This window comes from Onychostruthus taczanowskii, unplaced genomic scaffold, assembly GCF_017590055.1.
Source record: "Onychostruthus taczanowskii isolate IOZ18803 unplaced genomic scaffold, ASM1759005v1 scaffold71, whole genome shotgun sequence".
NCBI classification, from domain to species: domain Eukaryota; kingdom Metazoa; phylum Chordata; class Aves; order Passeriformes; family Passeridae; genus Onychostruthus; species Onychostruthus taczanowskii.
Window position 1 is genome coordinate 3,616,271 of NW_024504898.1, and position 22,252 is coordinate 3,638,522.

General features: G+C 37.2%; 1 protein-coding gene across 1 annotated transcript in view; it reads left to right on the plus strand.

Annotated features, from left to right (window-relative positions):
* Positions 1–22,252, plus strand: part of OCA2 (OCA2 melanosomal transmembrane protein) — a 160,548-nt gene that overhangs the window by 101,812 nt on the left and 36,484 nt on the right. The window contains exons 21-22 of the mRNA XM_041422122.1: positions 7,134–7,227; positions 20,221–20,314. Coding sequence (XP_041278056.1) covers positions 7,134–7,227; positions 20,221–20,314 — 188 coding nt within the window. The remainder of the gene's footprint in view (positions 1–7,133; positions 7,228–20,220; positions 20,315–22,252) is intronic.

The following is a 22,252-nucleotide window of genomic DNA, read 5'->3' on the forward strand; positions in this document are numbered from 1 at the left end:
AGTTTCAGATTTGACAACATTAAAATTTATAGGCAACTTAACAGTCAGTTAACTTACCTTAGGATGTGAAAAGTGGAAACTGTAGATTGATATTTTGAAAAAGGAATTAGAATACATCTGAGCTAGCATTACACAGAATTCTAGGAAATAAACTATTTTATGACTTGAAGTAGTGAAAACTATTAAGGAAAAGGATTTCCTAGAAGAAACACTAGGCACTTTCAAGAGATTCTATGTATCTATGTAGGCAAATTAGGATTATTCTTTATCCTGACACACAACACATTATCTGCAGTTTTAAGAACGAAACAAAAATATGTTTGGTTATTTTAAGATGGGTATAATTTAGAGTGAAAAATATTCATGTGTTTAAATAGAGTGAACATATTGATGATTTTCAGGAGCCTTCAGCAGCATGGAGAAAATTTCTCTCTTACTAAAATATTGTGAAATTACAAAAATCAGATAAGTGTATTATTTGAAGTGCCTTGCCCTGAAAATACCTTTTCAATACAACACTTTTGTTGGTGAAATTCTTCTCTGCTCTAGACAAGGGTAAATCTGGTGTAACCCACAATCAAAAATGTAAGTACCATATGAAATTCATATAAGGAAGTTGCTAAACTGAAAACTCTGTGAAGAGGGCAGAACACAGCAGATATTTTTGCTACAGAGGATGCTGTAGAAAGATAATTGCCTACAAGAAACAATGGAATGAGTTTCTGAGTGCACTTAGCTCATCATAGGTTGAGTACTTTTATTATTTCTGTCTTGCCAAAATTCTGGGTTTTTTAAAAATTAAAATAGAACATTGGAACAGCATGAAGGCAAAACAATTTTTGAAATGTCTTCTAATTGCTTATTTCAAATAATTTGTCCTGTATGCAAAGACAATGAACTGCCCCAAAACAAGATGGGGGGGGGTTGAGAATTGTCCAATAAACTGTAATCCCAGGACTTTTCTCTCCAAATTGAAAAGTGAAAATCCAGCTCCCTAATTAAATATATGTCTGCATGAGTGAGTGTTTATTGCATTTTTTAGCAAAAGCATGCCTGGCAACTGTGGTAGCTATCTGCAAGTGATAGGACAATCAATCATTTCTTGTCACCAAGTAAAAGAAATACTCTAAAAAAGTATTGTAGAATTATAGAATAGACTATTTCACTTGGAAGAGACCTACAGCAATCATCCAATACAACTGCCTGAGCAAATCAGGACTGAACAAGAATTAAAACCTGTTATTAAGGGTATTGTCCAAATGACTCTGAAACCCTGACAGGTTTAGGGCACTAAGCACCTCTCTAGGAATATTTTTCCAGTGTTTGACCACCCTCTCACAGAAGAAATGCTTCCAAATATCCAGTCTGAATGTGCCATGATGCAGCTCTGAGCCATTGCCCCATATTTTGTCACTGTATCCCAGAGGAGCTCAGCATATCCATCTCTCCTTCCCCTCCTCAGAAAGATGTAAAAAGTAAAGAAATCACCCCCTCAGCCCTCTTCTCTCCCACTGGACCAACTCAGCTGCTCATCACAGGACACACCTTCCAGCCCTGTCACCAGCTTTGTTGCTCTCCTCTGGACATGCTCAAGGACTTTCATACAGTCCTTCAAGAGAGTCAACTGCACCTTCCAGTACAGTATCATCAGTAAACTTGCATTCAACTCCTGCTTTCAGATTGTTAAATATTCAGATAAATATTTCCAACAGAGCTGGCCCTAGAACCCTGAGGAACATCTCTGGTGCTTGGTCACCAGTCATCTGCAACCCCACATGCTGCAGCCCTCTGGGCTCTGCCCTTCAGCCAGGTGTTCACCCAGTGCCCTGTGAGCCTGCTCATTCCACAGCTGGAGGAACAGTATCAAAAACCTTCCTAGGATCCAGAAAAACTACATTTGCTACCTTCCCTTCATCCATGAGGAGATGTGACTTTATCATAGAAGGATATCAAATTAGTTAAACGGGACTTTCCCACTGTGAGCCCCTGTTGGCTTTGCCTGATGATTGTATTGCTCTTTAAATGCCTCTCAACAGTACCCAGTATAATCTTTTCTGTATTTTTTTCCATGATCTGAGGTTAGACTAACAGGTCTGTGTGTCTCTGGGTCTTTCTCCATGCTTTTTCTCTAAACTGGAATAACACTGACAAGCTGCCAGCCAGCAGGGACATTCTCAGGTTCCCAAGACCTTGACCTTGATCAAGAAGGGTTCTGCCATAACCTCTGCTGGCTTTTTCAGTACTCTGGGATGATTCCCATTAGGCCCCATGTACTCCTGAACATTCAGCTGATATGACTTTTACAGTTTAAGGCTCCCACATTTTGAGTTTGAAAAATACTTTGTGGGAAACTCTGTGAACTCTAACTATATGTAGAAGGCTGTGTTGCCAGGAGCAAATCTAATCTGTGTTGCCAGCTGAAAATCCAGTATATATAGTTATACCTGGGAACTGCTTAAGAAACACCAAGATAATGTTCTGTCTTGACAAAATTTCTTTGTCTGCAGAATAAAGGTATTGATGCTCTATTGATGCCCTATGCGACATTCTATAAAACCTCTGATATTTCTTTCCCTTTATCAACAGGCTAAACTCGCAATGACATTCTTTGACAGGCAGACTTCCTAATTTTCAAGGCCTGGACTTTCCTAGTATTGTCATGTTTGAATAGCCATGAATTTCTGCTGTTAGAATTTTAAGTGACAAGATGTTATTACCAGTATGCCCTTTAGTTTAATTTGCATGTTTTATCAGCTATATATGCTGAAGCCATCTCTTTGTATTTTTCTTTTATTACCGGAAGCAAAAAGACAGCCACAGTAAATCCCTGTTTTAGCTGAGTTTAAATACTATTTCCTCAATATAGAGCAACAAACAATTTCTGTGAATCATCTGGCTGACAAGGTGACTTAGTCTCTGACAGGTCTTAGAAAGTAAATAATTTTTGGCCCACTGTTTATTGTCTCTAACATTACTGGATGCTTTTCTCTTGCAGTGCTGGATGTTTCACATGTATCTCATGTTCTTAATGCCAGCTTTTGTTTTTGGAATTTCCTTGCCCTCTGCTCTTCCAGAAGTATCTATGATGTCCTGCATTTCACTGCTCAGTAAAAGTGCCAGACTAGGCTGTAGCTGTCTGCAGAGACAGAGCAATCATCAACAGTTTGGAAGCTACAAATAGTTTGTTTTCTATTAGTGCATATTCTCTGCAGATTTCACAGAAGACATCTTTGCCACAGGCAGTTCTTAGCAAAGTGTGTGTAGTGGAGTCCCATGGTGTAGAGCAGCAATGAGTCCCTAAAATAACAGTGTGAATTGCTGTTTCATAGACATGCACAAATAGACAAACCAGGCAATATCATACGAGCATGGAATGCTTTAGGTTGGAAGATCTTAAAGATCATCCAGCTCCAACCCTTCTGCCATGGGAAGGGACACCTTTCCACTAGACCAAGTTGTTCAAAGCCCTGTGTAACGTGGTCTTGAACACTTTGCCCATACTGAAGACAAAAGCCTTAAATGTAAAATCCCAATATCAATTCCTGAGGAATGACACTTGTCAGTGGGCTCTCCTTGGACATTGAGCCATTGACCACAACTCTTTAAGTATGACCATCCAGCCAATTTCTTATCCACAGAATGGTCTGTCCATCAGACCCATGCCTCTCCAATTTGGGCCAAAGATATCAAATTTGCCAGGCACCATTTGCGCTTAGTGAAGCCATATTGGATGTCATCACCCACTTCCTTGTGCATTTGCGTTAGCATCCTTTCCAGGAGGATCTGCCACGTGACCTTGCCGGGTACCGAGGCAAGACTGCTTGGCCTGTAGTTCTCCAGCTCTTTCTTTTTCTCTTTTAAAAATGAGGGTTATGTTTCCCCTTTTCCAATCAGTGGGAACTTCACTAGACTGCCATGGCTTCCCAAATATGATGCATTGTGGCTTAGTCACTTCTTCAGCTGGTTCCCTCAGGACCTGCAGATATGTCTCATCGGGTCCCATGGACTTGGGTACCTTTCCTTAGAATGGCCTCAGACCTAATCTTTTCCTACAGCAGGTAGTTCTTAATTCCCCCAGTCCTTACCTTTGTCTTCTATGACTTGGGCAGTGTGGCTGGAACACCTGCTGGTGAAGACCAAGGCAGAAGAGTTATTGAGTACATCAGCCATTTCCACATGTCCTGGATAACCAGGTCTCCTATTTCCTTGCTCCACATTTTCCCTAGTCTACCTTTCATCACTGAGGTACCTATAGCAGCTTTTCTTTTTGCACTTGATGTCTCTGACCAGATTTAACTCTATCAGAGCTTTAGCTTTCCTAACCTGATCACTGGCTGCTTGTACAACCTCTCTCTGTTACTCCCAGGATACTTGTCCTTGCTTCCACCCTCTGTAAGATTCTTTTTTTAATGTGTATGAGTTTGTCCAGGACTTCCATGTAGGCCTCCTGGAATTTTTGCCTGATTTTTTCTTTGTCAGGGTGTGCTTCTGAGCCTGGAGGAGGTGGTCCTTGAATATTAACCAGTTTTTTTTGGGCCACTCTTGACCTGCTGAATTCTACTGCACTGCACACCTATAGGACCTGGTAACTTGGTTAAGTTAATCTTCTTGCACAATGAGGGTGTGTGTGATTACTTCTTCAAGTGCTGTCTTTGGAAAGCAGCAATAGGTGAGAGGATTTCACTCTTTGTGAGTCTGCTGCTCATCCCAGGAGGAGATGCTCACTGATAAAGCAGTACCAGTGCCCCTCCTCTGGTGTCCTCTCTGCATATCTTGTGCTCTGGTGGGGTATGGGGCATTATTTGCTCTGCATTCAGTAGCTGTCTGGCAACAGCTTTAGGACTGATCTCAACAAAAGAGAATATTGAGACACTGATTTTTTTTTAAATAAATGTAACTTAATTCTGTGCTGCATATCATGTTCTGGCTGTGATGGTTTGAAAGGAATAAAATTTGTGATGAGAAATGATATCTTTATTTACTGTTTCATGCAAAAAACCAGACAAATGTTGAGTGTGCTGAGCCTTCTTTAGGCCTTAAAATAGAAATAGACATCTTCAGGCAATGTAAAATTCAAGAATAATTGTTTAGAAATTAGCTTATCTAGGCTAATCGATAAGAGGGTTTAAGAGGGATGAGTAGCACCACTGGTGGGAGGAATGGGGAAGGGGTTGTAATTCTTCATTAAGCCTGTATATTGCTCCATACCAAAAGAACACATGCAGTCAATAAAGATGAGCATCACTCAGCCATCAAAGTGAAAGCATTTTTCAGGAAGCAGAAGACATCATACCCCTTGAGGGAGAACTGTGAAATACATTAAAATGACAAATTGGAAGATTAAGAGTCATAACTCTATTCACTACCAAAACTCCTAGACTCTGAGAAAGCATTAATTTTAAGATATATCACAGCTATTTTCTCAAATCTCTTCCTGCTTCATGTCTTACTGTTCCACAATTTCTTATTCTTTCTGTTCCCCTATTTTCCCCATAAACCTCTGAACATGTTAAAAACAGAATGATATTGTCACCTCTCCCCTTCCCAACAGCTTTCTCTCTGCAGGTACTGATCATACCATTTTTTCAAACAAAGTGGTCACAAAATTGAACTCAAAACATTTTTCTGAACTAAGGTGAAGTTGTTTAGCTTTGAAGAATGTTACTGGCTGAGAACTGGTGCTAGATCTGGCTAGAAAGCCTGCCTGCTGTATTTTTTGGCTCTATACCAATTGCCTAATGAAGTCTATTATGCCTTCCTACCAATCCTATTTCACTTTTCAGGGTTTTTTTTTTAATTTTTTTTAAATTTTATTTTATTTACTAAAGCAATTAAATGAAATCCATAAAACTGTCTGTTCTGGTTTTGACAGGCATGGAATTAATTTTCTTAGTAACAGCTTCTACAGTGCTGTGCTTTGGATTTACTATAAGAATAATCTTGATAACATGCTGATGTTCTGGTTGTTGCTAAGTACTGCTTATCCCCAGTTAAGGACCGTTCATTTTCCCATGCTGTGCCAGGGAGCAGGAGCACAAGGAACTGGAAAATGGGTGCAGAGAGCTGGCACAAACTGGCCAAAGGGGTATTCCATATCACAGAATGACACACTCAGTAGGGAATTGTCCAATAGTCACCAATTGCTTCTGGGGATGGGATGGGCTGGGCAGCAGTCAGCAGGTAGCGACTAATTGTATTATACATAATTAATTTATCTTCCACTGTCCTCCTTTTTCTGTCACTCATTTTCATTAATATAATAAATAATAACAACAACAAGAAAAAGAACAACAATATTATGTACTATCATGATAATTTTTAATTATTGTTATAATATTTTTACAATCATTAAACTGTTTTTATCTCAACCCATGAGGTTTAATGTTTTTTCCTGATTATTCTTTCCCTCTAAGAGGAGGTATGGGAGAGTATGAGCTGGGAACCACATGGAGCTTAGTTTCTGGCTGGCATTAGACCATTTGCAAATATTTCCCACTCAACTAAATCCACATTCTCTGGTAAATATAATGTTGAAATAAGAAGTAAAATAACTCTGATCTGCTTATGAATTCAGAAGCCTGCCAAATGGAGTTTTCTCAGTTTTTCCCTAACAGATCAGGTATTTTTGATTACAAAAAGGATTTGTAATTTTTTGGTTACTGACTCAAGATCTACAACCTCTTCACCGTGAAGGTCTGGGCATCTTTTACCATCATCTCCAGTGAGAAGAGGAGATACATCTCTGTCCTTTAGCTGTCACGAAATGAAAGGGGACTAGATATATTGCCACTGTCAGTTCCCTGTAGACCTAGGAGGGTCTCATGGAAGGCACTCAAAACCTGAAGACAGCCTCAGTTTTGTTAGCAATACTTGTGTCAGGCTTGGCCTAGTGTCAGTATCTTCTCCTCAGCTATGGGACTAGCACAGTCAGTGGGGAAAAGTGAGCAAAGATCAAGCATATGATGCAAAAACCCTAATTGATAAAAACAACATAAAGAGCAAAAAAATTCCCTCCCCTCCAATTACTCTTTGGACTTACTGGTGGTTTAAATTGTTTCCTTTAATGAACTTACTGTTGTGCTGATGGTTAGATTATGTCTTCTGATTCTCCCTCTTTTCTTCTTGAACCACAGATTCCTGTGCTTCTCAATCTGAGTAAAGATCCAGACGTTAACTTGCCTATGAAACCATTAATCTTCTCACTGGCCATGGGTGCGTGCCTTGGAGGTAAGAGTTTATGTGAGAAAGCTGACATAAGGTAACAATTGTTGCATGTATTAACTGGCACAATAAGTTCAATCATTTTACTATGCAAGGCATATGGAGAGCCTGATTCAACTCCTTTGTCTTCAAAGCACTCCTGGATGAAGATCCCAGTCAGTTGCTGCTGCTACAATAGGATTTTTGCAGTCTGTGTTTGAAGTCTGTATCTGCATAATCTACAGACATACACAGAAACAGTCCAGATGGTGCTTATAGGGTTCTGATCTTTTGTGAGAGAAAAGACAAAGATACATTTGGCTTTCAGAACAGAAAGCCATCATTGCTCATTGAAAAGATGCAGAAAATGGATAATAGCTAAGATCTGAATGCTTGATTCAAAATCTGCTGAAGTCACTGGAAGGTTTTCTGGCCGGTTCTGGATACAGAAATTGTTTCAGTATCCATTTGCTGACCTATTCATTACTCCTCATTGTAAGGAAAATACTTTTGAAGTCTGTGGGAAATGTACGTTTAATTATTAATCTAACAGCCATTCTTCTATTGCCCATCTTGATAACTGGTATCTTGTGTATTGTCAGTACATTAGCAAAAAACAAGGACATGTTTTTGTGACTCTTTTTAATTTTTTTAATCGAAAAGGCAGCATGTATATACTGTAGGCCCTGGATTTTGTCTCTATTTTTTTCTAAGAACAAAAGAGAGTAGCAATCTAGTAGTTTTTAAATTTATACTACAAGGATGTTTTTAGATTTTGGAAAATGACTTTTGAAGATGTTACATTACAATGTTTCCATACAGCAAGTCCACTAAGTGCCATTAAAATGTATAAGTTTTAAATCAGAAATAAAGTTAGTACTATTTTTTTGCTACTTAGAATTTTAATGCTAATTACATTGTATTGGCTGTGTTTTGATCCCTAAATAATTAAGTAGTTAAGTTATATAAAGTTACAATTAATAATATGTTGTTCCACTATGGATCCACCCCTTCTTGCCCTCCATGCCCCTCGAAACAGTTCCTGTGACTCCACAGGGATAACTAAAACCAATTTTGCGTGCAATACAAGTTCAGGTTTGTTTATTCAACTAAGTGATTGCTAGTACAAGTGACCTTAATGCCTTACAATGATTACAGTGATGTAATTTACAGATTGAATTTTAAAAGCGTGTTGCAAAGGCAGGACGATTTCGCACCAGTTTTTAAGTTGAGGAATATCTCTTTGTGCTTGTCATTACTCATCATTATATTGTGACTTTATTCTGTTCCTTTTTAAAACCAGTGATTGGAATAATCAGCATATCTTCATATAGATGTTTGCCATAAAAATATTGTACTTCTTCACCTTTTTATAGGACTCAGATTTCTTAGAGGTCTTTTTCAACCTAAATGACACTATGATTCTGTGAATTTGTTGATCATTGACCATACTCTCATTTCATTAAATTTTCAGATAAAAAAAAAAAAAAGCATAAAGAATATGAAGTTAGTCAGATTATGCTAACAGTCTGTGTGGGATGTGCCTTACCAGCCTTGGAGCCTTTACCAATCTCAGCTGATTTTCCTAAACTATCAGTTATCATCTTAACCCAAATTCCTTTAATTTGATTTGCTGAAGGGCTGCCTGGAATTTGAGAGATTTCTGTGTGTATGCAGTATGAGACAAAATTTAAAATTTAAACAGTAGCATGAGAATGATTTGAATGATAGAGATTAGAGATCCATACAAGGTGCCTAAGTGTGCAGATCCATATAAATATTTGGATAAAAGGTTGGATCATCATTAGCAAAAGCTGAAACTTTCCTGACTGTTCTCCATTATGATAAAGCTGAGCATATGCTGAGTTATACTGGCAAATGTCTTCTAAGGAGTGTTAGGCTGAAATTTAATATGCTTCTGATTTTCCATTGATGAAAAGCTAAAGGACAGGAGCTTATTGTTGGAGAATAAGAAGTGTGTGAAAGCTTTAGCTTTAAAAGATGCAGCCTTGAAAAGTAGGGGGAAAGGGTCTTTTCTTTCTTAAAAAAGGAAGTGTTGATGGTCCTTAAAGATTATTTCCAAAAGAGAATTCCCATCATCCCTGAAGTGTGTGAAGGAATCCTCAAGGTAGGCTAATGCAGCTGCAGAAGGAGTAGATGACGATGATATCGTTACTGCCTGGTGCTTAGGGCAAAAGATTGGATCTTATCGCTGCTTATGCAAGCAAGGGAACTTGAGAAACAAGATATTTTGTCAAAGAGTCTTATGAAATAATACATTACAACTACATATTGTAGGGTTAGCTGTTTACTACATAATGCAAAACTTAATTTCTGGTAATTTGATAACATTTCTGTAGTTCAGGGTAAACACTACTAATGTGTCTGTAAAGGGAGCATCAGCATTTGTGCCTGTCTTGGAAAATGGCATCCATTTTCTCCTAAAAAATTTCCAGTGGTTTCAATTACTTTATTCCTATTGCCACGAAGTGCACAGGCAGCTACATATTTGGAAGATGATAGGATGAGAAAAAGCAGTAATTTTCCTTCATTGCTTTAGCTGTTGTCTTGGAAATGAAAGAAGGATGGAGTCAGTCTCAAATAAGATGAAAAGACCTTTGATGGTATAACTGTCACATTGTTGTCATTGTCTCCCAAAAGAGAGCTGCTGCTGCTAAATTTCTGTCTTTCATAGCCTGGTGCTCAGACAAAGGCAGTAAAGGAATATCACATAGATGCTCCTTGTTCTGTGAAATGTGTCTCTGAAGGTGAGAAGGGATGAAAAATTCTGTCTCTTAATCAAGAAAGCCAAGGACAGTGATGACCATGATGAGTTCCTGGTGAGAGTGTCACAATTTCAAATTTTTTTGATATTGCTCTCATAGTTGGCCTGGTTTTGTTGGTTTGGTTTCTTTTTTTTGGTAGAAATTTTCTTGTTTAGTTCAGATCAATCTTACACAGTTAAGAAATAAACACAGTAATTTTCCAGGGGATCTGGTTCAGGAAATTTAGATCTGTATTTGTCCCAGATAACTTTAAGAACTTAAGTAGTAAGTTAGGAGTCTGGCTGCCCCAGCCTCCATATTTGGTGATGGAGATAGTAGTACAACCAAGATGTTCATTCATCTGCTGAAATTGCCAGATGATCTCTGCAGAGCACACTGGAGCCCCTCATGTGACTGAGAGGAGCTCCCAAAGACAGGTGAAGTGAATTCAGGTTTTTGGGGATTCTGATTAGTCAAATCTTCTGGATGCTGAACAGCCCTATTAATTCACATCTTCCTGGAAGTTAGTTGGTAGGCTGATGAAGACGCTGGAAAAATTGAGTTGCTCATTTTAAGTTTTTTTAAGCATGACCTGCCAGTATTTCAATTACATGTTAACAATGAAGGGAAAGAAATCAGGAAGTACAAAAGGTACTAAAGGAAGTATACAAGGAAGAAACTTATGGGGTGTTCTGATGAATCTGTATGACTTTAGCATGAGAGGGCTCTGACTAAAACTTAATTCATTAATGTTTTGTATTCTAGTACTTGATGGAATTATAACACTCTGGAGACTGAGTTTTATGTAGACCTTCCAACAGTGTCTGGGGAATGCTGAAATTCTGGAGAGCAAATGAAGGTGGCTACAGCAATTTCAGAACAAGAGGAACTTTAATTGCACTTTTTATTTTGGATCATGACTTTTAAAAGAGCATAAAGTCAGAATTCAACTTAAATTGAGTAAGTGTACAGTGAGAAATTCAGCTGTTAAGATTGTTCAATTGTGTAGAACTAGACTATTTACTGAGCTGAGAGCTTATAGCTAAAATATTATTTGAGGGGTTTTTATACATTTGACATTTAAAGAACTGGCATTTACTTGCCTTTTTATTTCTTTCTCTGTCTCTCTCTTTTTTTTCTTCATGATTTATAAACAGCATGCTTTTGAAAAAAAAAAGAAAAAACCAAATTTATTTTTGAAAGTTCCTACCTTCTGAGATCTCAGTTGCTAGCACAGAAAAGTTGAAAAACTCTGCTGCAGTGACTGTTAATGTGGTCCAGAGGGGATATTTTTTACAATGTATAGTTTTGCACTATTTTCTTTCTCTGTATATTTTTCTGAAGGACAATACCTGAAAGTCATTACTGTTACAATTCTGCAGTAATAGGCAGTTTCTAGGATGCATTCAGTTGTGCTATTCTGGCCACACAACTCTGTTGTGGGCTGTATGTCAAGACAGGATGCAGGAAGAGAGGATTACTGGCATTTTTCTTCTAACCTTACAGGGTCAAAACCCAGGTGTGAATAAAATTCATTATCCACAGGACATTGTGCTAATTACAGCTATTACAGCTATCCCACAGTGTAGCTAAACAGTGGGATCTCTCTCAATAGTCCTGTGCTGTAGCTATTCTGCCTCTCAGCAGCCCTCCTTAGGTCCCTGGTGCAGATGGGACCTTGCACAGTGGAGTATCACTGATTTATTATTCCTGCTGATTCTGCTCAATAAGATCCTAAACTAGGTTTAAAGCCTCAGACACACTGAAGTTATAAAGCTAAAAATATTGTTTGTATTCATAAACCAACCCTCCTTCTCTGCAATATGAGGAAAAGTTATATCCTTCAGAAAGCATAAAAATGTAATAAGCATATGATAATTAACATTATAAAAAACTGTAGCTACTTTACTGTTATTTTATAATTGTAATAGATCAAATTTTTGTAATGCTTTTCAATTTGAAACATTAAAAATGTCTACCAAAAATTGAATGCATGGTGTAAAAATATAGCTATTATTTAGGAGGAGCAGCTTTGGTTTTGAAATTTATTGTTGTATAAAATGTGCAATTGAAACTGTAGGAAATGTTTTTGGTGGAGACAATATACCTACCTGAGCTGGATTTTAACCAGGACATGAATATTGGAAGATCCTATTGGTTCTAAAAGAGCCTTTCAATGACAAGAAATCCTGGGGCTCAGTTCTGTGTCTTATGGGCAAGACAGTCCAGATTCAGATAAGTATTTTTTATCAATATGAAACTCAATCCAAATCAAAGGGTGATATTGTAAGGAATGAGAGCAATCTTTCAAGAAGTAAAGGATGTTGCTGCTCTTGACCTTGAAAGGCAGGCAAATCAAGGGAAATTTAGGAAACACCTCACAGTTTTATTTCAAGACCTGAGGGCAGTCTTTAACAGCATCATACCTTTAAATTGTACATATCTAGAAGCACACTTTTTATATGTCTTCCACTAATACTTATTTTGCTTTCTAAATGGATTTTGCATTGTTTCTATGGTGTTTGCAGTGATGGAAATTAATTCAACTGTGGCTGTTGTCAATTAAATAGGAGTACCCTTTTCTTGTTCTTGATGATGAGCTCATTCAGATGTTACCTGAAAGTTTTTGGATTTTGTTGTAGTGTGAAAAACATTAGATATAAGCATGAGGACTCTTTTCACTCAATTAATACCTGAGAGCCCAAACTGTCCTCTTGCTGTTTTCTGTAAGAGCCAGAATCTGTAACCTTCTATAAAAATCCAGTTGCTCTTTTCCTTAGCCCTTTCATTACATTCAAGCTCTGAGATATCTTCATGCTTTTTCAGTATGAAGTTCTTAAAGCCCAGCAGTGCTGAAAAGTCCCTGGTGTGAGACCCAGGCTTGTTTCCAGACTCCCTGCAACTAAAGGATATTATCTAAGATTGCCAAAGATTGTACCCCGGGGTATGGAAGACATGCAGAAGAAAATTTTGAGCATAAAATATAAAACCAGGAAAAACTAAGTGTGTCCATTTGACAGACATATCTTTGTCTGTATGAAGGCACTATCAGAGACAAGTTTGGTTTTAAGATACTGAGTTATTATGGAAAATAACTCCCATATTGAAACTAGTATAATTTTTTTTCAGCAAGGGCATTTTTCTAAGCTTGAAAAAAGTTACCTTGGCAGACATGCATATATAGATAGATGCCTTCCATTAAGGGTGAAATACAAAGTATATGGGGTAAAGGATACTGTTTCAGCTGCACTGATGAGAGTTTGTAGTATGGATGGTAAGTCTTAGACTTTAAATTGGAAATAAGACAGCTATGTGTAATATGCAATATTGATTTAGAAAATAAATTTATACCAAACACCAAAATCACTTGATTATAATGTTAGCATTAATGATAATTTTGAAATGTTTCTGTTAATAGTTTTCAATCTGTGTAAAACAACTGCAAGCTATAAAGTTCTGCAAATTAGAGATAGAGTAATGATCAGACATGGTATTGGGGCTCCTACGAAGTAAATGTGGAGATGCCTTTAATTTTCGTTACTTGCTTTGTGCAGTTCTTTATTATAAATGACAGAAGGTGCTTTCCAGAAGCCTTAGCCACTTCTGTTTTCAGAATTCTATGGAATAGGGAAATGGTTATGCTGTATAGGTAAGTTGCTGCAGTATGAGAATACAGACTCTGAATAGCTGTCAGCAGAAGAGGGATATCCAGTTAGAAGGTAGCACTTGGAATATCAGACAGAACAAGGCAGGGAAGCTACAGCAGGACTCAAAGCACTTATGCGCAGAATATAATACTGGATTATCTACTTTTCTTTCTCTGCAGACACTTTACAGGCAATGCACCTTGAGGAGGAAAAAAAATCTTGCAATATTCATATTGATTTATGTTGAAAAATCAGATACTCTATATGACACTAAGGAAAGTTAAATCATACTCTAGATATTATTTATATAGATATTGATAGATCTATTTAGCACAGTTATCTTCAAAGTATATTATGATAAAGCTGAATAATGTACTCTTATTCCAGGTTTCTATATATTAAACATTTTTTCAATATTTGGTCCCCATTAACATGGCATGTGGCAAAGCTGTGAAACTGAGACATAGTTTTAGTCTTTGAATCTAAAAATCATAGATGAAATATGTGCAGCATTAAAAACATCAAATATGTGCAGTATTAAAAGCATTAGGTGAAAGCTACTTGAATATGTATCTCAGGGCATAGGGGAATGTCAGACCACTGGCACTATCCATCATTATAATATCATTTTTTACACTTGCACTGGGTAGGTTGACTCTGAGGAGAAAAGTGGCTTTCACGGTCACCTCAGATTTTATGTATTTTTTATAGATGTCTGGATTTCATAGAAGTTTATTAATTTCTTTAGGTCACTAAAGTAACAAATGCAGGATGTTCAGCAACTCACCTTATTTATTTCACACTTCTGGTCGAAGAATGACAGGTTTAAATTTCACCTTTTCCTCTCATAGCTGAAAGGAAACAATGAGGATTTACTAGTGTAATTCTTATATAACTGTCCTGCTGGTCGTGTTGTAGTGGTAAATGTAGTGGTTTGTGGAGAAAAAGTGGTAGATTTCACTTGATTGAAAGCATTGGGTTGAATGCAGTTCAATGAACTTTTTTGATAACTGAACTCAAAACTTTCATTCATGTTCTTTCATTTTTTTGCCTATAATGTCCATGTTTATGCATTTATGCAGAAATATACCATTCAAAATATTTCCAAAACAGTAAAATATAAAATGTTGGTATCACAAGACTGCATTTTATCACAAATAAAAATATTAAGTGTGTTCATGCATGCCTATGACTTGACGTCCTTTTAGGGACTGGTACTGTTCAACTGACCTTGATTCTCTTCTTTATTGATGACAACGTTTGATTATCTGGATTATTAATTTTTGTTCATAAAAAAGATTAAGTTGTTCAAGTATTGCCTGTTATTAGAAGGTATTCAAGACTTGTGGACATTGAACAGATTAATATAAATGTGATTTTCTTTTTTTTTTTAATGAGGCAAATCTGTATTACTTTTGTGTGAAACTGAAAATTTATCAGAGCTATGAAGGCTGTCTTCTATAAGGCTAATCAAAACCAGAACTGGTCAGTGTTCATTTTGGCAGACAGATTTCTTGCATTTGCTCAGTCTGTGCTTTAAGTAGAGAATATGCTGTGGAAAGGAAGCCAGGCACATCAGTCTGCCTTTATTTTAAAATATAAATTATATGGGAGACAGCACAGGATTTTCTTTTAAAAAGGCCTTGGAAGCAAGGAACTGGCTTCTTTCAGTAAGTTTTACTTTGATTCTGTAATGGAATGGTTCATTACAGCAAAAAGCAGGGCTGAGAATCCTCAGCCTGAAATTATTCATGACAACAGAAAACTCCTTGTTTCAGAAAGAGAATCTTTGTCTGGACAAAGCAGAACAGTTGTGCTGTGTAAAACTGGGCCTGTCACAGATGCTTGTTAAAGGCTAGGAAAAAGCTGTTCTCAGAGCTTGTGTTGGCACACAAGCCAAAAGTAGGGTAGACTTTTTACTTCTTCCTTAGCTGTCCTGAGATACAGGAGAGAGAAAATGCAGAAAGCTTCTTGGTTAAGCACAGGTGTAGCTTGTTCTCCACTATCAGGGCATGTGGAAGAGAAATGGTCTGTAATTCTCGCAGCAAAACAAACTTTTCTGTTGGCCATCCACTTGGTTGTTACCCCAGGTATTATGTCCTTTATAGTCAAGGAAGTTGCTGTTATGATGGCTGCTCATGCTAGGCCAAACAGCTTTATTAGTGATAATCCCTTCCCTTTGATTTCTCAGTGCTTTGAGTAATAAACACTAATCCTGCCAGGCACTTTGAGGTGATTCTCCAAGTGAACATATTAACTCAGCAAACAGAAGGGTTAGGCTTGCTCTTGAGGGGGCAATACCAAAGGGACTCCTGAGAATTAACAGCATTTAGATGTAATAGATGTGCTGCTGACAAGTAAAAATCAACATTGAGGATGAGCCTTGAAGTCAGAGGATGCACGTTATTGATTCAAGCTCTCCCTTTTCTTGCTGTGATTCTAATCTGATTTCCCAGCCCCTTCTTTCAGTAAGCCTAGTCAGTTCTCCCAGCATTGATTTTAAGTGCATTGCAGGTTACAGTGGGCAAACTCTCTCTGCTGGGGAGGAGGCTGTCTGGGCCCACAAGAGGTGCACTGTGTGTGGTGTGCACGGTCTGGGTTCAGGTTTGGCAGCCTCTGGAGGAGCCATGCAGCAAAGTTGTGGAGAAGTAGCTACAAATGGAAGAAAAAGGCTGGAAGAAGCAGGGCAGGTATCAAATCAGGCTTACCAAAACTTTAATATCTTCCTGCTAGTAGCTCTAAGTTAGCTGGGAATGAAAAGGCACATTTTAATGTGTGGGGCTTGGATATTTCTTGATAGATTTATTCTGAACTAAAATTCTTAAATATTGTCTTACACTTGGGGTTTATTTCACATTCCCTTAAGATATTCAAAGTTATTAGCCTTGAGAAATACCAGAAAGAAACTCTTACATCATCTTTTCTGGACAGAAGCAGTAGACCTTCTACTTTGTTTCTGAAATGATTGTGCAGAGAATCTCAGTGGAAAAAGGATTACAATCTGTGAGGATTCCTCTGTAGTAGCATAAGCAGCTAATTAGAATTACTATTTTTTTCATTAAGAAAATGGTCTCTCTTGATTTCATGCTTTTGAACTATTAAGCATAGTTAATATTGACAACAGTGCATGTAGTCTGTCGAGAAAAAAAGGAAGAAGAGATATTCAGAATAAAATGAATTACTTACTTTATAGATATCACATACTACTGACATTAAAATATTACCAGTTCCTCAGTAACCAACTGCCTTGTGATAAGGGGTGAGTAGGAGTCATCAACAAGGTTGCAATAGGAGTCCTCAAAACAGATTGGTTACTGCAATGTGTTGATACAGTTAACCCATGTGTTATTTTGTTTTGAGCATACAAACAATCAAGCAGGAGTATTTTTAAGCTGAATTGCTCTTAAGATTGCAGATGATGTGAAGATGAAGTCAAGACTGGGTGAAGTCGTAAAAAATGTCTATTCTTAATTTGCATCAATCAGAATGACTTTAATGTATAGGTTTCTGTGTGCATTAACTTAGGCTTGAGTTTTCCACAATTCAGAGGATTACGGTGTTGCTATTTCACTACTGAATTAAGCCCGTGCCATGGAGACAGATGTTCCTGGGTGGTGAAACAAAAGTTTGCTTCTGTTGTTAATTTGAGTGCAGTTCTTTCAAGCCTGCTGAGCCAGTGCCTAATTAAACTGCACACATGCTCCAAACAAATGAAAAAGTAATGCTGTTCCTCACAGATAACATTTAAGGTGACGATTTCTTCTCAAGTGAAATCTACTTGGGGAAATCAATTCACTGCTGAAGCAGAAACTCTTTCCATAATACTTCATTATGTGAGGCAATACTCTAGCCCGTGCAGTATAGGAGAGCTCGTGCTGTTTGGAAATCTCGACTGTATCTAGTCAGAGCCATGGGACAAGCACAGTTTCAGTCTCATTTCTTTAATTTGAAGCCAGAGCCATATTCTTTGTCTGCAGTAGCATTATTCTGAGAGTGATGACTGGTTGTGCTACACATAGAGCAGAAATCTCTTATTAAATGTTTGGATGCTGTAGACTAGTGATTAGTTTGGAATTGAAAGTTCCTGAAGTGTTCCTTCCTGACTCCTCTAATTACATCAGCTGTATTCATTTGCTCTGTTTTCACATTAAACCACATGCCTAGTGCCTTGGCTTTCTTATGGCAGTACCTACCAGGAAAACTGTTCAAGTTCAGTTTTGTATTTTTCAACATGCATTAAAGTAATTAGGATATACTTTGAGGCAAAGAGAGAGGGCAAGGGAAACGAGTTGTGTGACGTTTCTAATGACCAGTGCTAAACACTATTTTTTAAAGGTTTTTGTTCCTCTTATGATGTTAATAATTATTTTTTTCTCCACACCTAAGGCACCTGTGGAAGTGGTTTTCTGTGTATGAAAAGAAGCTGCGGTTACAAAAAATTCTTGGTTCACAAGGATGGTCACAATAATTTTATGATCAATAGGGTTACACCCTTGTATTGGTGCACAGATTCAGCAACATCAGCAGAACTCCTCTGAGACAGGCAGGATCTCTGCCCTGAGCTCCAGCTCCTTTGCAGTGTAAAAGCTTTAAAAACAGCAACTAGTAAGCGGGTCACCTAGCACAGCTCCTAGGAGAGCAGAAAGAAAAGGAATTTTTAAAAACCATAGAGGGAGAACTAAATACACAAAACAAAATGTCTATTTGGGATGAGAGGGAGTGGGAGTGGAATGCTTTTCTCATCTCAAGAAATCTCCAAGACTTCTGTGACTTCCTCATTCCATAGTGGCATCTGCTCAAGGGTTGCTGATAAAAAAATAAAACCAGTCTATTGTTCTTAATAGGTGTTGCTTAGGCCACTCACCTGAGACAATAGACACCTTTGTTCAGATCTCTACTCCAGGATGAAAATCTCAGTTTGCTGCCTAATGTGTGTTGATAATAATTGACCATCCTGGAATAAAAAAGAATCATGCATTTTCTTTGGACTCAATTGGAAAATTTTTTGTCATATCAGGGCTTTTTATTGGAAAGCTTTGCTTTTCATCAAGTCAACTAAATAATAATAAAAAAGTCCTGAGTGATTTTTGGGGTTTATTTTTTCCCTCAGGTTTGTTACTCTGTCACTATAATGACAGTCAAAACCATCTGCATTATAGCACTTAATTTTTTTTAAATTTTTTTTTAAAATTTATTTAAGAGTGTTATATTATTTTTTAATAATATTTCTAGACATCTGCTAATTTTGTGTGCACTTTCAGGTGCAGAAGGCCATAACAGTACCATGTGTGAATACTCTGAGGGAATAATTCTTCTGCCTTTATTCTGAGATAATAATAATTTTTGGTACACTGATCTCTGGATGACCCGAAACATTTACTGAATCAAAACAATTAACCAGAGCATTAATTACATTATGATCTGTTTCTCTCAAAGTCAGACCTGAAGAGTTTCCATGGAGCTAAAATTTTTAACAGAACTAAAACAAAAAGAGTAACTACGTGCCAATGGGAGGAAAGGAAGCAATGTGAGGAAAGGAAGGCTCCTGCTTAGAATAATGGATTGTTAATGCAGTGATATATGGCAAAAGAGATGACTTACTGAAGTATATAAAAAAAAAAATCTCTTGGATTGTTACCTTTGTTCAAAACTTCAGTTAAAGAAAAGCATGTAGGAGTCACTGTCACTTCCTGAGTCGTGCCTTAGATCAGAAACATTTGCAGGAGCCATCTGCTTTGTGGAAGTCAAGTATGCAGCATGCATAAGTCTGAGGTATGACTCATGGGAATGGTATAGAAAATGGGTCAGTCTAAGCTCTGAATACCTGACTTCACTGCGAGATTGTTAAAAGTTTAGAGAAAATGAAGAAATAGATTAATTTCTGGAAAAGGCTTGGGAGAAGTGAGGATAGATGTGCATTATAAATTGGAAAATTATTTTTCTTTGTTGTGTTCCTCTCATGTGGGGCTTGTATAAGTTAATTTGGTAAACTTCATTGAATAAAATTAAGTTTCCATATTTATTGAAGAACCATGGTGATTAGGTAAACAAAGTCTGTGATCATTCTACCTTAGGAGAGAAATATGAAACAGATCCATTCCCCTCCATTGTCACACTTACCGTGTTTTAATTTCTATTGTAAAACCCGAAACAAATCTTACAAATTAGTTAATTCATCAAAAACAAAACGCTACGGTGTCAATATCAAGTTGGCATTAGGAAAAAGGTATCCATTTTTTTTAGAATCCTCCAACTATCTAATCTTTTCACCTCATCTGATGGCACCTTCTGGTTAAGTAAAACTAAAAATCAACAAGTTTATCTGAGTGCAGTTCTCTGATGTTATTTTCTTATTGGTGCTATGTTCCTTCCCTATTTTTCTGGCCTAAGTAGAACCAGGGAATAATACCATGCTTATATTTCAAAGTATGAAGCTATTTATAGCATGTGGAGATATTGACTGTATGTTTCTTTCTAAGCCTATATACAACAGAAATTGATTTTTCATTTTGTAACGAGTACATCTTAGGACTTCAACACAAAATAAATAGAGGAGGAGTAAGAAAGAGACCACAGCTATAAACTGGTCTTTGTTTTCTGAACTGCAGGTAATGGAACATTGATTGGAGCATCTGCAAATGTTGTTTGTGCTGGAATTGCTGAACAGCATGGTTATGGCTTCTCTTTCATGGAGTTCTTCAGGTACAATTTTAAACTTCTCACATTCAATCTGTTTTTGGGTTTTTTTCCTCTCTTGGCAAACAATGAATCTTCTAATGAGAAAAATCTAGAGAAAGGACCTATAAAAGATACATGTGTTCCTAATTTGGTTTTGGCAACTGAAATGCAGGTGGAAGACAAATTACTTTATTTCTGTAAAATGTTGATAGAATGCATGAAGCTCGTGGGAGCACAGTGGAACTTCAGGAGAAACAAAGCCTTCAAAATTCCTGCTTTGATCACCCTCAGTCTTCAGTTTTGTAGAAATTGTAAATTGTTGCTTTATTGTAAAATGCAGTTTAAACCTAGTTTCTCATCTGCACATATTCATGGAGGTTCTATCATCAGGAGCAACTGGAATGCCCTGACTGAGTTGACTTTTATTCCATGATCCCACAAGTAAACTATTTACTTAAAAGTAATTACTTCTTTTAACCAGCTGCTTAGCAACTGTGAATAAAAGTGTGATGAGCAGTCAGTTTGGCTCAACTCAAGTTGTTGCCTAATAATTGTTTAATTAACAATTAATCGATTTTTAATAGTAATTTTTAATTTTTAATAATTGCAGGTCACTCATCATCAGGTTTTTAGGGGACAAGGTATACTTAATGCATACAACAATTTAATATTTTTCCAAATACTTCCTGTTTTTGAAACTATGGTTGAAAGATGTAAGTGGAAACTGGCAAATAAGGATGAAAAACACAAAGTTCAAGTTTAAAGTGCAGTTGATTTAGCTAAAACATATTTCCTTGCTTCTTTTTTCTGCATATTTAGGGCAAAGGATACTGTTAAGCTCACACCAATTTATTTTTTCTCTTTGCTTTCTTTACATTGTTTATTATAGTTTCTCAGCCCTATCAGCTTTCTTCTAAACTGTTTTCCTCAAAGCCCTCAGACCTGTATTATTAATATGATTAATCATACAGGATTTTCTGGAGCCAAGCTAATGATAACCCTGAAAAGAAAGGTGGTCCAAAGTGCTGCTGCTGAAGTTCAAGCTACAAGGATGTGCTACTCATAGCACAATTTAGCTCTTCATCCATGGTCTTCTGATGATATATTTTAGAAAGGCAGATGCCTATCAAATGCAAGTCTTGGCTGTCAGGATCTCTGAGACTGCAGAACAGTCTTACGTAGTACATAGTAATAGCTAACAGATTTTCTGGAAGTCAAGCCCTTTCACAAAAAATAGGTGATGCAGTAATAATGGGCTGGTGAATTGCACTGTTCATGTTTCACAAATTTTGGCCTTGGCATCTGGGGATTTAACTTGTGTGTAGCATTAACAGTGTGTCCTCTATGTAGATTTTGTATTGAAATATTCTCAAAACTTCTATGAAACTGATTGAGAAAACAAAGATGTAAAGCCTGGCTAATCTCTTCAGCAGTGTTTACTGGAATGTATTCTTTGGTACTGATGACAGCAGACAGATGCTCCGAAATTGCCTGCTTTTGGTGGAAGTGATTACTGGGAAACACTGTAGCCACCTTGAACAAAGATGTGAGAACAGAAACCATAGTGGTCTCAGAGAGATAGCAATGGATATTAATTAGCAGAAAGAACATAAAAAATCACTTTTTCTTGCTGCCTTTTAATCAATGAGCAGACAGATCATGAGCTTCTTCACAATTTGTGTTAAGAAAGTATTTGTTTCAGTCAAATGTTCACGAATGGAATATATTTTAAAGTTTCTCCTGGCATCAAGATGTGTTTTGTGTATCCCTTGAGGACTTTGATTTTGCTTACTTTTATTCATGAAGGTTTCCTCAAAGTTTTAAAGTGAATTTTTTGTATTTGTTCCCTGTTTTCCCAAGATTACTCAATAGGTTTCACATCCCCATTGAGGGGTCCTCTGCAGTGCTTCTCCCAGCAAACACACATTTTTACTCTCTCATCTTGCAAATCCCTGGGAGTCA